Source organism: Necator americanus, chromosome X (genome assembly GCF_031761385.1).
Source record: "Necator americanus strain Aroian chromosome X, whole genome shotgun sequence".
Taxonomy (NCBI): domain Eukaryota; kingdom Metazoa; phylum Nematoda; class Chromadorea; order Rhabditida; family Ancylostomatidae; genus Necator; species Necator americanus.
Window position 1 is genome coordinate 1,752,899 of NC_087376.1, and position 15,250 is coordinate 1,768,148.

Here is a 15,250-nt window from a genome sequence, read left to right on the forward strand (position 1 = left end):
AACAGCAGACAAAACACAGTAAGAACAAGTTTTTCAGGAAAATCGATAATAAAATTATATTACTGTAATTAACTAATCGTTTTTAGACTAATCTTTTATAATCGTGAGATTTAGGAGCTACATACATTTTAAATGAATTTGATTACATTTTAAATGAAAAATGAATTCATTTTTCTTTTTTTCCAGTGATTGGCCCAGCCGGTCGTCCAGTGTCAGCGGATTCCGTGAAACTTCGAAAGAGTCGAACCTCGTCCGGTGCAGTTTTATCAATTATTCCACGAGAGTCCGGCTATCATCAGGTTCGCCCTATACCTTTTCTAATATGTCTGGTATTTGTGAGGACATTCGTTCGGCCTCATTTCGGAGTTTTTGATCTGCTATAACGAGCACTACGGATGTGTCAGTGGTCGTTTAGTTGGCCTTAAACCTCAAATCGAATTACTCTTCCATTCGATTTTCTTCATTCTTCTGGAAATGTTTCGTGTTTGTTGTGGTCGGCGCGATTATCGATCGACACCTAATAAAGGAAATACTTTTTAAAAAGTATGAGCGCAAATTTCGATTGTGTCTTTGTGATATTTGGGGGATTATCCACGTTCTTGTTCCTCCGACCGTATCGATGACTTTCTACGCTTGCAAAATCCACGAATGAGGATTTCGTGGATGGATTTGTAAGTGCGCGACGAAACGGGTATATGTTGTTGATACATGTTGATCGGGTTCGCGCAACCAAATCCATCCCAATTTGCCATTCAAACTCCGATCCGAAACGTTGAGCGGTCGGGCGGTCGGACGGATGGACGGGGGGCGCAGGGGCGCAGCAGAGTCGCAACGGGCCGCGGAGAGCGTCGAGGAAGACCTTGGCGTATTTATTGCCATCCCGGCTCCGCCTCGAACGCCACACCTTTTCACGGGCCTTTCAGTCAAGCAAACCCTCACATCTCATCGCTACAAACATTCGTTACATACATTTCCCTCATTACTCATCCTCTAACCTCACAATATCCTCTAAAAATCGGTCACCGATCAAGTATAATTTTACTTAGCTTTTTTTTTCTCTTTTTCAAAATTCTTCTTTTTCTTGGAACTTTTCTTCGGATTAGAAAGTGCAGCTTTATCTATTCAGGATTTATGAGATAGTTGATATTTCGTGTATCCATGGATGAATAATATAACCGATATCATTCGCTCTACTGTTATTACGAGCCTGTTCGCCCGCAACTATCGCCTTTCCACCTTGACCTCTTCTGCGGTAGAAAATCCCGTTATTCCGTAGTTGGAAGCGATTTACTTGATACATGAGCTAGTAGTCTTTTTAATAGGATTTTTGATTTAAAAAAAGAGATATAACTAGTCCTTAGTATCCTAGAAAGTTCATGGAATAAATTCCTCTTTGAGTTGCGGATTTTTAATAACGTGCTCTTCTTTTTTTTTGTGTCCGAACCACTTCAATCATTGGTTGAGGTTAATTTAAGTTTTAATTAATTTATTGATTTTGTAATATCTGTTGTGATATGGTAATAACGCAAGTGTTTACGATGAATAGTATGGGGGGTTGACGAACGAATCGAACGATCGCGCATTACAACGGTAAGCGAGCAGTGTGTTCTCCATGGCCATGATACGTTAAAAAAAAAAGTTCGACTTCCGTCAAAACGACAATGACATCAGCTTCCTGCTTTTTTTCCCACCCCACCCCGCCAATATAAAGAGGATCTCTGGATTCATTCGACCATATGTCAAGGATCGGCACTTTTCGCACCACGTTTCATACGTTTCTTTTTTTTTTCTCGTCGAGAAGTGAATCGCTGAATTCGGTCGATAGAACGACGATAGATGTCAGTAGGTTTTTCGGAGTCACTTACTTTACCAAAAAAAAAAAACACAACGTCGCAGCCATGCCCAAAACTGGTAGCCGAGAGAGGATGCGTTCAACGAGGTGAGTGAGCCCCCGCACAACGTTCACGACATGCACCCTCACCATTACTGCGCGAGGGGCTGGCTGGGATCGCCAGTTTTGCTTGGATTCACATGCGAACGATTACCAGTTACAATGTTGGGATTTACATGCATCATTAGAGCGACGAATTCCTTACGGATCATTCCTTTTTTTCGACGTCAGCCGCGTTTTTTGGGTGTCTGCAGCCATCCAAGTTGTATCCTTATATCGCAGCTTCTGTCTTTCCGTTTCTTTAGCTATTTCTCATGGATACACTTAAAATCTCAGGATTTTAAATGGTCCCCAGACTTTTTGGATATTGTTTCGAACGGATCAGTTATGTTTCTGATATCCATCATAGTCCCATTTCATCTTTCCTGACTCCTACATCAAGATTTCCTCTCTGAAAATTTAACAGCCATTATTTTGTCATTTGTTATCCTAGAATTTATGTGTGGATTACAGTTCTGGAACTTATAAGAGTATCCTGAGTTTTCAGTCAGTTGATTTCATTCAATATTGTTTTAGATATCTGGATTTTTTTTGTCTATTTTCCGTCATTAACATTGAGGCGCCGATTTTTTACATCCATATTTATCTCTGGAAATTAACTATGGATTTGTTATCCTCGAAAAGAGATAGGATTCCGCACATATTTCACTCGTATATCTTGGTGGATCTTCCTCGAAGATTTGTCTTATTGCGGATAGCCAGCATTTCACTATGCAAAATATATTTTTCCCATCCTTGAGAAATTTTAAGGATGTATTTTTCAGGAGCGTTATTGCTACTAACGCCTGAAGATTAAAATTGCAATACTTTCGTAGCAAATAGTTGAGGAAAATGTAACTTTTTTGGAGTTTTAGTGAGAATTCATCTTTTCTTTCTCCATAAACAGTTTTTTGTGGATTTCTCCAGCTACAGTTCACCTTTTTTGCCTCTTCGTTAGACATGTTTTTCCAAAATTAAGCTCTAATTCTATAAAAATTTGTATGGATTTGAAATAAATTTTTGTTCAGCGAAGAATATCTGCGAGGTCCGAAAACGTTCTTTACTCATCTGTTTTCTTAGTGTAACATTTTCTGGAATGTTGCCGTTGTGAATGATTACTTTGGGAATGATTTGTCGTTTTCTGTCATCAGTCTTTTTCTTTGTGTGCCCGTCGATGCGCAACTCGGCAATACACCTTACCCTACATAGTTGACATCCACAAAATTTCCTAAATTACTTTATCGATTGATTAAAAATCTGGTCACATATTTTCGTACGAAGTAATTGCGTATTTGATCAAATTAAGATTACGATTCATTCATCTTTCTTCGCTGTTATTTTCTCTTGATAATTGGAAAAATTTTAAAGATCCATCTATGTTTTTTTGTTTTTTGTTGTCACAGATCCTTTTCTTTTTTCCCTTATTATTTTTTATTCATATTCACCAACATTTCTTAGAAATAACAAAGCGATTACTATGTTTTGATAAAGGGAACGAACGGACTCCATCCACGACTTGTTTATAGGTTTATTGTTTATTGTTTGCTCATTGTTGATTGGTTGATCTTGAGAGTGAAATTCTAATTATGTGCTGAAGTAAAATCTACATTATTATCAATTTTAATTTAATTATTCATATTTAATGTAAATAGTGAAGTCCTTGTGAAACTGTTACTGGATAAACTCCGCGCTCAATCGTTCTGGATTCTGGATTGGAACATCAGCCGGACTGGCACTATATGTATTTGACTATTTTCAGCTGTCGATCATAGTTGCCCCGTAATATCTTTTTATTTACTGTGTACAAAATTGGTTTCACTAGCAGAACGTGCCGAACGTCACGAGAAAAACGTGAAATGATGCTCCGAAAACCGTTCTGTGTACGATCATTCTCTTCTCGTATGAAGAAAATGACATGATTTCTCATAATTTTATATCGGTAACGAAATGAAGCATGACAGCAAAAAATGGTACGGATTGGAACGTTCTTGCACGTGCTTGCATAAAAAAGTTTGTGAATAACATGTCGAGACTCTCTAATATATGTCGTTTTCGTTTTGCAAAAACCTGTTTCATCTTGCCGATGTTTTGGTAACTGGACCCTGATGAGGAATTCCTTGCCCGACCGTATACGGACGTATTTTGTCGGTTGTTACCCGTCACTGTAATCGATTCACATATTAGGAACGTGTTTAAAAATCGTTTATAGTTTTTTTTTTAAATGCAAGACATATTTAGTAAATATCAAATACATAGGCTATATAGTATATTACCACAAATGCCATTCTAAAAAGATAATCACATTCAACTAAGGGAAATATACATTTGATAGATAGTTCCTGAAAAGTATGGATATTGCATTTAACGATATACTTCTAATTTTTCGGCACGGTTTTTGAGATTCTCAAATATATTGTTTTTATGACGTGAAATCCTACATATTCCATGTTTTTTTCTTCGATTTTTCGCGAAACATTTACGATCAATGGCAATAAGAGGAGTTTATGGGTTTTTCAAATAGAAATCGCGACGTTTTACAGATGTTTTTTTTACGGTCAGAGATGTGTCCTTCTCCTAGGTCAGACATCATATGACGGGAAAAAATCCTTTTGTCTAGATTTTTAAGTTTTATCGTCGTGAAGTTTTCTAGTTTTTCAACACTTTCACTTCTTGAAAAGAAAAGTGCTTGACTGCTGCTAATATTCGCTTTGCAAAGAGTTTATAAGGGGGATTTTTGGGGAAAAAATTGTGCGAAGTTATAAAAATACTATTTTCTCCTTAATATATAGGCATTAGCTACTTTTTGGTACTTGTTTTTTTCATTATATATTATTTTATTATTTTTATTTTTGCTTATTATTTTTGTTTCTATTGTTACTTTTATTTTGTCGAAAAAAAGGAGAGGAACGGTTTAACAAGCTTTGTTTCTTTTTTCTTTTTTTTTTGAATAGATTTGCTCTCGAAAACTGATTTCTTAAGAGAAAAAAGTACAATTTCATGGAAAAACTACAACCTTATCATTAAATTTTGCAAAAAGCTCCAACATTTTAATTTCATATTTTGAATCAGTTCAGATGTTAATAATTTGATTCAAGAAATGAAAAAAAAATTCGTTGCTCTTGAAAATATAGGAATTCATAGGTTTTTTTTCCTGAAATTGCTGAACGTGCTCGACTACTGGCTCCCAGAAGAAATAATGGATTTTTTTTTTGAAATTAAGTCTTAATTTTGATGTCACGAAGGTGTATACATTCCAGAAAAGTCACATCCTTTATATTAGTAATTCGCCTGGGTCAATTTTTTTGACCCATAAAATATTAATCGGATTTGACAACCGTTTTTCAACCATTAGTTCATGTTCTAATCATATGTACACCCAGTTTTTTTTCCTGAAATATTTGTGGATTTTTTTCCAAAAATGTTGTTAATTAGACATTGTATTATTTAATATTAACTTTGCATTTTTTGTCACATTATTCAATATTTATATATTATTTAGTATTTGTATGAGTCAACTTTTTGTTACAGTCAGTATCTGAACTCCTTCCTTTCTTCCTCATTTCATTACTTCTTCATCTCCTTTCCTCCATTTTTCCTAAAAAAATCAATTTTTGATTATTCTGATCGAGCAACTGTAATTGTATTTGCAATTGTAGAAATAAAGGGAAAACTTCTTTCTCTTTCTTTCCTCTTTTTTCTTCTCTTTCTTCTTTGCATTTCTGTTTTTCTTCTATTTTTCTCCTCCTAACTTGGAAAAAAAAAATATTTTACGCAGCCTTCTTGGAGTGTTTTTGTGCTTTCGCGGTGTTTTTTACAACTTGTTTATTCTGGGAATAAGAGGTAATTGTAGTCAAAAAAAAGGCAGGAGGCCATTCCAGTAAATACATACTTGTGGTTTTCTGTGTGATGTCGTGGTCGTATTGATGAGAGAACGGAGACGGTAATCCAAACTGTCAACTGTAACAACTCATACCACTGGATTATTGTCCAGAATTCTAGTGAACTTCTTTTAATTTTGAAATTAGCGAGAACTGTCGGAACTTTCGGAAAAACCCGATGGATTAGGTTTCCTTCTTGAAAATTCATATTTTAAGGTGAGGATCTATTGTCAAGGGGTGGAGTTACCATCAAGTCCCATCTCATTGCACGTACTGTCACCGGAAGAAACTCGAGCAGCGTCACGAGCGATTTCGAATTCGTCACGTGACGTCGTAGAATCACGTGTTGACGTTGTGCCAACGAATAATAGTGAGGACAACGACGTGCCACTCCAGAAATCCGATTCTGGATCGGACGTTGATATATCGCATAAATCGTTTGCACAACGACGTCTTCACATCATCAAACAATTAGAGACTCGAAACGGTTCGGTACGTGATTTTATATAGTTACTAATTTTTGATTTTTTTTCGTGACCGCACGTGCCAGAGTTTTGGCACGATAGCATTGAGGACTTCTAACTGCTACTTTTACTTCTCTTCCTTTTTTCTCTTCTCTTGGTTGTAGAGAAATTCAGGCTACGTCATCTGTTTCAGACTAAAAAAGGGTCCTCAACCAAAAAACGATCCAACGAACATTTGTCGAAAACAGACAGAAACAACGAAAAGGTCAGTGATTTTGGGTCCCACTCTTTCTTTAAACCGGAATTTTAATGCTGTCAATTTCAGACTGCACAGTTGGAAACGTTCACGAATCAAGACATGTCCGTAAGACCACCCGACGTTGGTCTGGTGTCATTCTCCGGTCTTACCGAACCATGCAGTGTAGGTTCGATTGTGGAAGTTGTGGTAAGTCCATTTATTGTTCCTCTGCTAAATTTCTGGATGTGCAGCTATTCAAATTCATTTTTTAACCTTGTCTGGGCAAATATTTCCGTTTCGCTCATGATTTCCTTTCATATAAATATCGGCTTCTATTACACTGCTACTGATCCCGGCTATTTTTTCCTGGAAGCTCCTTGATTTTTAATTTTAAGGGAGGAGTACATGTGTACTATAATGGTCTCATTTTTTATTGTCACTCCCAAATTTTCCACAAAACATCTGGTAATAAGTCTGTATATTTTCTCTTTTCTTTTGCCTTCAGTGAATTGAATCTATCGAAGAATATCCAGGACCAAAAAGGGAAATTAAAAAAAAAAAACGAATAGATTTAAACAGAGAAAAACTGAGTGAGATCTTTATTCTTGTTTGAATTTTTAAAATTTCATTATTCTAAGTAATAATGAAATAATCCAAGGAAATTAGGAATTTTGTTCCTGCATTTCTTTATTTTTGTTTTTCTCTAGCATTTATGGAGCTTAGAATAAAGTTCTTCAATCTGATATATAAATCCATAGATTTTTTGTGGAGATAAATTCTATGTTATTCGTATTTTAATAAAATATGTTTCATTTCTATATTCATCTATATTATTATCTGAATAATTCACTAATTCAATGCATTAAATTTTCGAATGATTTCCGGGTGGGCTTGGGTTTGCCGGAAATATAATAAATTTTGAAAAAATCAAGGTTGTACAATAAATGATAGAAGAAAATATCAGAATTAAGAGAAATACCACAGACAGAAATGCCTGTAAAACCAGCAAATTTTGACAAAAACTTCATTTTTCAACTTTTTTTCCATAGAAATTTTTGCTATATTGAAATCAACTTTTTTTCCATGGACATTTTTGCCATATTGAATTAATGAATTTTTTTTCTTCTTATTATGAAAACGGGACTCATTTAGTAGTTTGTTTTTCGGTGTGGTCGGACATGGGGGGCGCTGACCCCAAGATAGCATCGCTAGCGTGCTAGCAAGGCTATCGAATGAGAATCGATGATGTGTATAAGGAAATTTGTCGAGGAATTAAAAAGAACAAAATTTTAATTCAATGAAAATAAAGAAATTATTCGCTAATCTGTTCAGATAAATGCCCACGGGGATTGTACGGCCGGATCTGTTCAAGTGGATGCAGTTGCACCGAATGGACGAGCTCAACAATGCGTAGTAACTAAACGTGCTAACTCATATTCGGCTAGTTTTACACCTCAACAAGTTGGTGAGTTCATTCCTAGGATTTGTAAATGGATGAGATTTAGCACCTGAGGAATGAGGAATTGATTAAAAAAAGTATAAAAAAGGAAATGGAAAAAGGATAAAACAATTCTGTTCACTCAGATCTCTGTTAATCTGTGGCACTACCAATGAGTTCCTATAAATGTAACTGATTTACAAGTAATATTTATTGAGAAAAAAGTTCTACAAATTTTTTAGGAAGAGAATTCAGTCTATAACTGGAGTTTTTATTTCATCTATGACCACTTTCTTATTTTTGCGACCTTCTATTTATGTTTTCCTGGCGTTCATACATATCCTTTCTCTTTTCTCCCCGATCAAGGATTTTTTTTTCCAGAATTTGGGTGCCACCTGAATGTTATTGTTTTCAGCTTTCGAAGATATGGAGGGGTTTTTGGAAGAATCATTCTTTTCTTAGGAATAGCTCTGGTTTTTCGTTGACAACTGGTACCTAGCGATTTTTTCAAAGGATTTTTTTTTCAAAATTTGAGGCTTTGGGATTTGTTTCGTTGATGAGCAAGCCAAAAAGTTCTGCAAAAGAGAATTCTAGTGAGGATTCTGTAAGGTTCATGAGCACTTAAAGATTCAGTTTAAGGATGAGGTTCAAGCCCTAGTAGGAACCTATACTAAAAATCCACTGTTAGTTTTTCCGGCTCTTTTCTTAACATGCCACTCGTGGATTTCTTTAAGAAGAATTTCGACAACAATAGTTATTTTCCTTACGGTTACTTTCTCAAGAGAGGTTTGAAATTAGTGAACAAAAGGTCTATTTCTTTTTGGATTTTTTTATTTACTGTGTTTAATGGAGTGCCGAAACGAACGAAAACAAAAAAAAAGAGAGAGGTGAGAAAACAAAGGTAAGTACATGAGTAATAGGTAGACAGACAAAAGGAATTTTCTCTATATACTCCTAGACGTCGGTGTTTTGTCCTTTAGAGGGAGGAGGAGGGGAAAAAAAACCTCACGCGCAAAACGACATTCACATTCTGTCCACTTACTGTCCTCAACCCTCACAAAATCATCCTAAACTAAACGCGTGCGCAATATCGTTGACTATTTCGGTGTATCGAGAAGGTATTCTTATCGGGACCGATATCTCTATAATTCGTCCTCTTCGTAATGACCTTTGACGAGTGATGACGAGGAGTGTATGAGTGAGTTGAGTTTCCTGGAGTGTTGAAGACGTTAAAGGAAGTGTTTACGGAGGGAAAAAAAACTCGAAAAAAAAAACTTCTATCTGAAAGTTTTTGATGAATTGACCTTGAAACGAGGGAATCATATCGATATATTGCATTTCCCGAACATCGTAACTTTTAGGTTTATGGAAAATTGGAATCCTCTACGAGGGAGAACACATTCGAGGAAGCCCATTCTCATGTCAAGTAAGCTTCTTTTCTATCCTTTTTTTTGATTATTATTCATAATTTCATACTTTCCCTCATATTTTCTGTCCACATTCCTCCTCATCTTACCACTGTTCCTATGGAATGGAATCCTAGGTATTCGATGCTGGACTGGTCCAGGTATACGGATTAGATGTTGGTCTAGTGGGACAAGAATTGCGATTTAATGTTAATGCTAGTGAAGCTGGAAGAGGAACTCTGGAGGTAAATACGTTTTTTTTTCTTCGTTGTGGTTTTTTTGGTAGTTTTTTTCAATTATTTACATGTGCGATGCGCAGAATATTTCTCTAAGGGGTCAGGATTTGAGGTGGAGAGTCAATATTTCCGGGCTCTAAGATGAAACTTCAAAGCATGAGGTTGTTTATGAGTAAACATGTAGTGTTTATGCTCAATTAGTGAACGAAGGACCTTGATGTTATGCGTTTTCGAATAAAATGATTAGTCGAATTGAATTGATTGAAGAGAATTAGTCGAACGAATCGTAAATCTATGTAATGGTTTAAGAAAAAATTAACGAGAATTAAAAATTTAAGAAAAAATTTTGCTTGTGAATGCGATTTCTCGAATATTTGTTTGGTAGCTACTGTATGTAGCTTCAATTCATTTAACTGCTATACGTACGTAGTATTGTGCTGCGATAGTGCTGCTATGTTGCTGCAACTACGTTAATCAATATTTGCATTTTGAATTGCAGGTGGTAAAAAAGAGGTACTCTACAAAAAATTTGGACAAAATGTTCAACGATTATGTTTAGTATGTGTTTATTTAGTAATATTTTCCAATAATAATCTTATAATAATTTTTAACGTTTTTTCTTCGTTTTTTTCTTTTTTTAAGTTTTTTATTTAAATGACCAAGGGACAATCATTTTGCTAGAGAAGTCGTTTAAAATGAATGCGAACAGTATTATTTATTGTATTATTTGCTTAAAAAATTATATCGCTTGAATTTTGTTTGTAGGTCAATAAACTTGGCCAGGTCCCTGGAAGTAGTCTAGTACATTTATGTATAATTCCGAAGTGTTTGGGTCTAGTTAGACTTGTTTTAATGGAATAGGTACGGTATCTATTTATTTAGTAGTATTTTTCTGGAATAATTTTACAATAGTTCAATTCAATGGTTTAATAATTATCTCATAACTATCTTATTATAATTAATTAATATTTGAATAGTGCCACCCCTTTTTTTTCCTGGAAATCACTGTTGTGCTGCAATCTTGTTGTGTAAAATTCAGGCGAAATTCTAGTGAGCCCTGCTCCATCTTGTTTTTTTTTTGTTTTATGGCACACTTGCAGGTGTTTTCAATAAATAAATAACTAAATAAATAAATAAGTAACTTGCAAATAGTGTCTAATGACTGCACTGTTGAAAAGTTGATCGTTTTCTGATCGTTACTGTTTTGCTATTAATTCGAATTATTTTTGCAATATATTTTGTAACAGAACAATAACCTGTCGTTCCTGGATTCGAACGTTTCGGCGACTGTTTTCTCGTGTGAATCAGCGTTGATTGAATTAGGAGCGGTTCTTGACTGATTGATTTTCTTCCTCATATGGGTGGTATTATGATGAACTCAACCAATGAAAGTTCCTGGATGAGATTCCTAAATATCTCTTGGTTTAAAGATTATTTGATAATGTGATTTTTACAATATTTCGATGCGTAAAAACCACAAATTGTGGACATTTCCTCAATGTGTTGAAGTTCTCGAAAACATTTTGGATAACTGAACTTTTCTTAGACGTTAAAAAAATTGACCGTTAAAAAAAAATTAAAATTAAATTTAAAAAAATAAAATTAAGTCAAAAAATTAAGTTCTGAAAGGTGTTCGCTTGAAGCCTTGCGCTTTTTTCCACATCCAATCGCTTGCATAACTGCCTTCTTGTCGGCTATTTTCCCTCTCTTCTGTTTTCACTCCTCCCTCAACTCCTGATCCATCGCGATTGAGATGAAATCCACGATCTCTTGCTTATTCATTGTGCTATAAGCGGTGTGTGGAAGGCGAAGAAGCATCGTTCCACCGAGTCGAATCGATGCCAATTACAACTAGTTAACCAAGTTACTCAAGTAGGTTTCGGGTCGAGTTTCGTGGCCGGCGTCGGCGGCGGCGGCGGGCGCCACCCCCGTCGCCACAAGTTGCCGGCGTAGGAATGTCGTGGTGGTGGTGGTGGTGGTGGTCGTACGTCGTACGTCGTATGTCGTAGTGTACGATCAACGTCGTCGTCGTCTCTCTCTCTCCGTCCGTCCGTCCGTCGCGTCCGTTCTGTTCGCGATGAACGTCGCGTCTCCACGTTCCATGCGCTGCCTAATCACTACCAGTCTCTACGTCACTCAACACTGTATGCGGACTGTGATAGCATCGAGCCTACGTATCCTGGCACTTGATCACTATATGATTAGACATTCGGTGCCGACTACATCCTTCTATATTCGTTATGTGTGCGACCGCGATTACATTTGGTCGTTCAGGCGGAAACATACGTATTTCTTGACAAAACTCCTTTTCTAGTCATATCCTCCTTCCACATCCTCTTTCGCATTTGAATTTCCTGGATATTTGAATTTGTATTTGTCCCGCTCATAAACCATGAAAATTTCTATATCAACCTGAACGAAATCCCCTGTTCAGACATATACTCTCATGTAAAATTTGTGCAACAAATATAAAATTTTTAAACAACATTAATGAGATCGTAGGAAGTCCGTATCTTCTGACCTTGATTTGACCGTTCCGTTAAAAATCGAGAAATTGCACTCACTGTTTTTTTTTGGACTTTTCTGAGGAAAAAAATTTCAAAAAAAAGAATAAAAAGGTATTGTATTCACATCTCTTTCCATGTGCACTTGTTTCTTTTCATGATCCCATTTTTGCAGAAAACCCGTCAAAAAAGAAAATAGAATTTCTGTTTGCTCAAAATATTTAGTGGTTTTCCAATAAATGGGTCGTTTCTTAAGGTTTTGATACACAAATCGATTTAAAGAAGAGGTTTTGTTGGCTAGATGGATCAAACTGTTGCTTGTAACTCGAATTTCTACTTTTTGTATTTTTAGGAATTGTATCACTCTATTTTTGTGATGTTTTATATAGTCGGAACTCAAAAATCTCTTTAAAAAACTCAATATTTTTGTATTTGTTTGTGAGGAATTCCTTGAAATATTGATATTGAAATATTTCTCATAGGATTTGATGTGTATACTAAAGGCGAGAAATCGAATTTTCCCGAAATTATCCTGAAGTAGATTTGTGGAAAATTACGCTTGACGATCGATATTTGCTCGACCTCAATAACTTTTTTTCTTTTCGAAGCTCATTCGTGGTGGTATCCTCGAATCAATCACATACTTGAAGGATTCGCTTTTCAAATGTTGAACAATTTTTGCAAATGTTTTTAGTTGCTCATTCTTCCACATGCAGGTTTTTTTCCCGAAAAATATATTTTTATCTTTTTTGTCGCGGTATCCGGTAGTGAGGAGTATCCTAGAATTTTCCGGAACTTTACTTGAATTGATTATAGGTGGTTTTAGTACAATTTAGAGTATAGAAGGATATAGCCGTGAATTTCCTGATGTCTGTTGAGAAAAAAGAACTTTCCTCTGAATACTCATAAAATGAGGTAAAACAGTTAGGTAAACAGGTAAAACAAACAGTAACCAGTTATGTGGCTACACCGTCCGTAAAAATTCAAAATGATTCTTTTTTGAAATACAGTGACATTTTTAATGGAATTCCTTTCTCTTATAGTGGAGAATTATGCTATACATATGTAAAGAAATAAATATGTATATTTTTGAATATTTGCTACTAATTTTCGTTAGGATCAATCTTTAAATCGTCCATTTCTCTGCTAATCACAGACACCAATCAGATGTTTTTTTTAATTTTTTTTCTTTGTGGAAGGAAGTTATTATTTCCCTCTCTAAGACCCTTATCCTTCCGGTTTGTTTTCAAATTAGAAATTAGATCTGTCTTCTCTTTACCTTCTTTCTTTTATGTCTTTTCTACGCAAATCCCCCTCCCAGCAAAAGTTCCTTGTTTAAGGCAGTCTTATTCTAGTTCCAGGATTCTTAGGAATGTTTCTAGTTCAAAATTCCTACCATACCTTGGATCCTATTATTCGATAATGAAAAGAGAATGAAAGAAGTAACGTGGTGGTAGTAACAAGTTCCATCTTTAATGATGTAATAAAAATAGTTACTTTAAACTTTAGATTCGAACATTTCTACTGTACTCCACGCTTACTGTTCTCACTCTATCAATTTTTCTTTCTTAGTTACGTGAAAATTTTCTAGGATTTTACTTTTGAATTTGTAAACTATTTCACTCTTATTATTATTTAAAAATTCAAAATTTAACGAAAATCCTGCCAACCTTTGCGAACTTTTCCAGGTACCTCACAAGGACAGTTTACTTCTTCCTTGAATTCGTTCCTTCAAAATAACTAGTAAAATAAAATAGAAGCAAAAGAATGAAAAATGATTAAAAAAAAGAATAAAAAGGAATAAAAGAGAATAAAAAAGAATAAAAGAGAATAAAAAGAATAAAAAGAGAATTAGTTAAAACTCTTGCTGATCACTTTAGTCATTTTTTCTGATCTTTGCTTTTTTTTATTAAAGAATTTGGGCTAATGATGGATGTAGAAATCATGGAAGAATTTTTTGGAATATTCTAGCATCCTAAAAAGCTATAGATTCTTAAAATATTCTAGCAAACTCTCTTATAAGTTATGGATTTGTCCTGATGTCTTAGTAATGTTTGTTTTGGCGGCATCTTCAAACAATTTTTTTTTGTTCGTGAATCATTCATTTCTGGTCGGTCATTGAGAGTGAATTCAGCGAATTTTCTTATAAAGAACATAATTTTGTTGAACTCGCCGCAGTCAATTGTTTTTTTTTTCAACTATTGAGTCACTTCCATTCCCTGTTTACCTTAATGGATCTATTTGCATTTGTTTTACTTTAGTAATTAAAGTAGAATTGATAAAATTAAAGTAGTAGGTGATAAATGAATGAGTAAAGTACGATTTTTCCCCAAAATGTCATCCTCAAATTTCGTTCTCAACACTCTACATACCTCATTTTTGAGGTTGTTTAGGAAAATTTGCATCTAGCACATATATACACGATCACTACAGTAATACACCAAAACACTTTTTTCCGGAGGTTTTTTGGTTGAGGAAAAAATAGAGCGAAGTCATAAAAACACTGAAAAAGAGGAAGAAAGGAATTTTTATGAATCCTAGGAATTCTTTCACGTTGATTGTATGATGTCATTCTTGCCAACACTATTAATTAATCACAGAATATGATAAGAAAAAATGCTAGGATCTTTGCTTCCATGATGTTTTTAAAAAAAAATTGAAGAAATATTACCGTTTCCTCTCTATTCATAACGCAATGACGTGTGCCGAGAATGATGAGGTAGAAATTTCCCTCCACTTGAAAAATTTGATTTAAGGTCAGCGTATTACGTCACGGTCGTCATATTCCATCAACAATCGAAGAAGAGGGTACTCCACAAGTGTATCGGGTTAACTTTGTTCCCGACGGTGCAGGACAATATAAAATTCACGTACTATTCAATAGAATGGAAGTGAAAGGTATGAAAAATTTCTTTTTCCAGATGAAAATTATATAAAAATTCACTTTTTTTTATTTATATGGCTTTTTTCTTGAGGTTCACCATTTATTCTGGATATCGCTGACGCTTCTGCTGTATCAGTTTTTGGTGAGCAACTTCGTGGTGCATCCGTTGGTCGTCCAGCCTCATTCATGATCCATGCAGCTGCGGCTGGACCGAACGATATCACTGTTGCGATTACAGGCATGATAATTTTCTGGAAATTTTTGTGGACTAT

At 35.1% G+C, this 15,250-nt stretch overlaps 1 protein-coding gene across 4 annotated transcripts in view; it reads left to right on the plus strand.

Annotated features, from left to right (window-relative positions):
• RB195_021229 (uncharacterized protein) overlaps positions 1 to 15,250 on the plus strand; it is a gene marked incomplete at both ends in the record, with an annotated part of 59,467 nt that overhangs the window by 8,680 nt on the left and 35,537 nt on the right. For all 4 annotated transcript variants that reach the window (XM_064207855.1, XM_064207858.1, XM_064207856.1 and 1 more), the window contains 9 exons: positions 187 to 299; positions 6,025 to 6,300; positions 6,466 to 6,537; positions 6,598 to 6,717; positions 7,843 to 7,975; positions 9,310 to 9,374; positions 9,492 to 9,599; positions 14,851 to 14,992; positions 15,070 to 15,216. In XM_064207855.1, the coding sequence (XP_064063736.1) occupies positions 187 to 299; positions 6,025 to 6,300; positions 6,466 to 6,537; positions 6,598 to 6,717; positions 7,843 to 7,975; positions 9,310 to 9,374; positions 9,492 to 9,599; positions 14,851 to 14,992; positions 15,070 to 15,216 (1,176 nt within the window). The remainder of the gene's footprint in view (positions 1 to 186; positions 300 to 6,024; positions 6,301 to 6,465; positions 6,538 to 6,597; positions 6,718 to 7,842; positions 7,976 to 9,309; positions 9,375 to 9,491; positions 9,600 to 14,850; positions 14,993 to 15,069; positions 15,217 to 15,250) is intronic.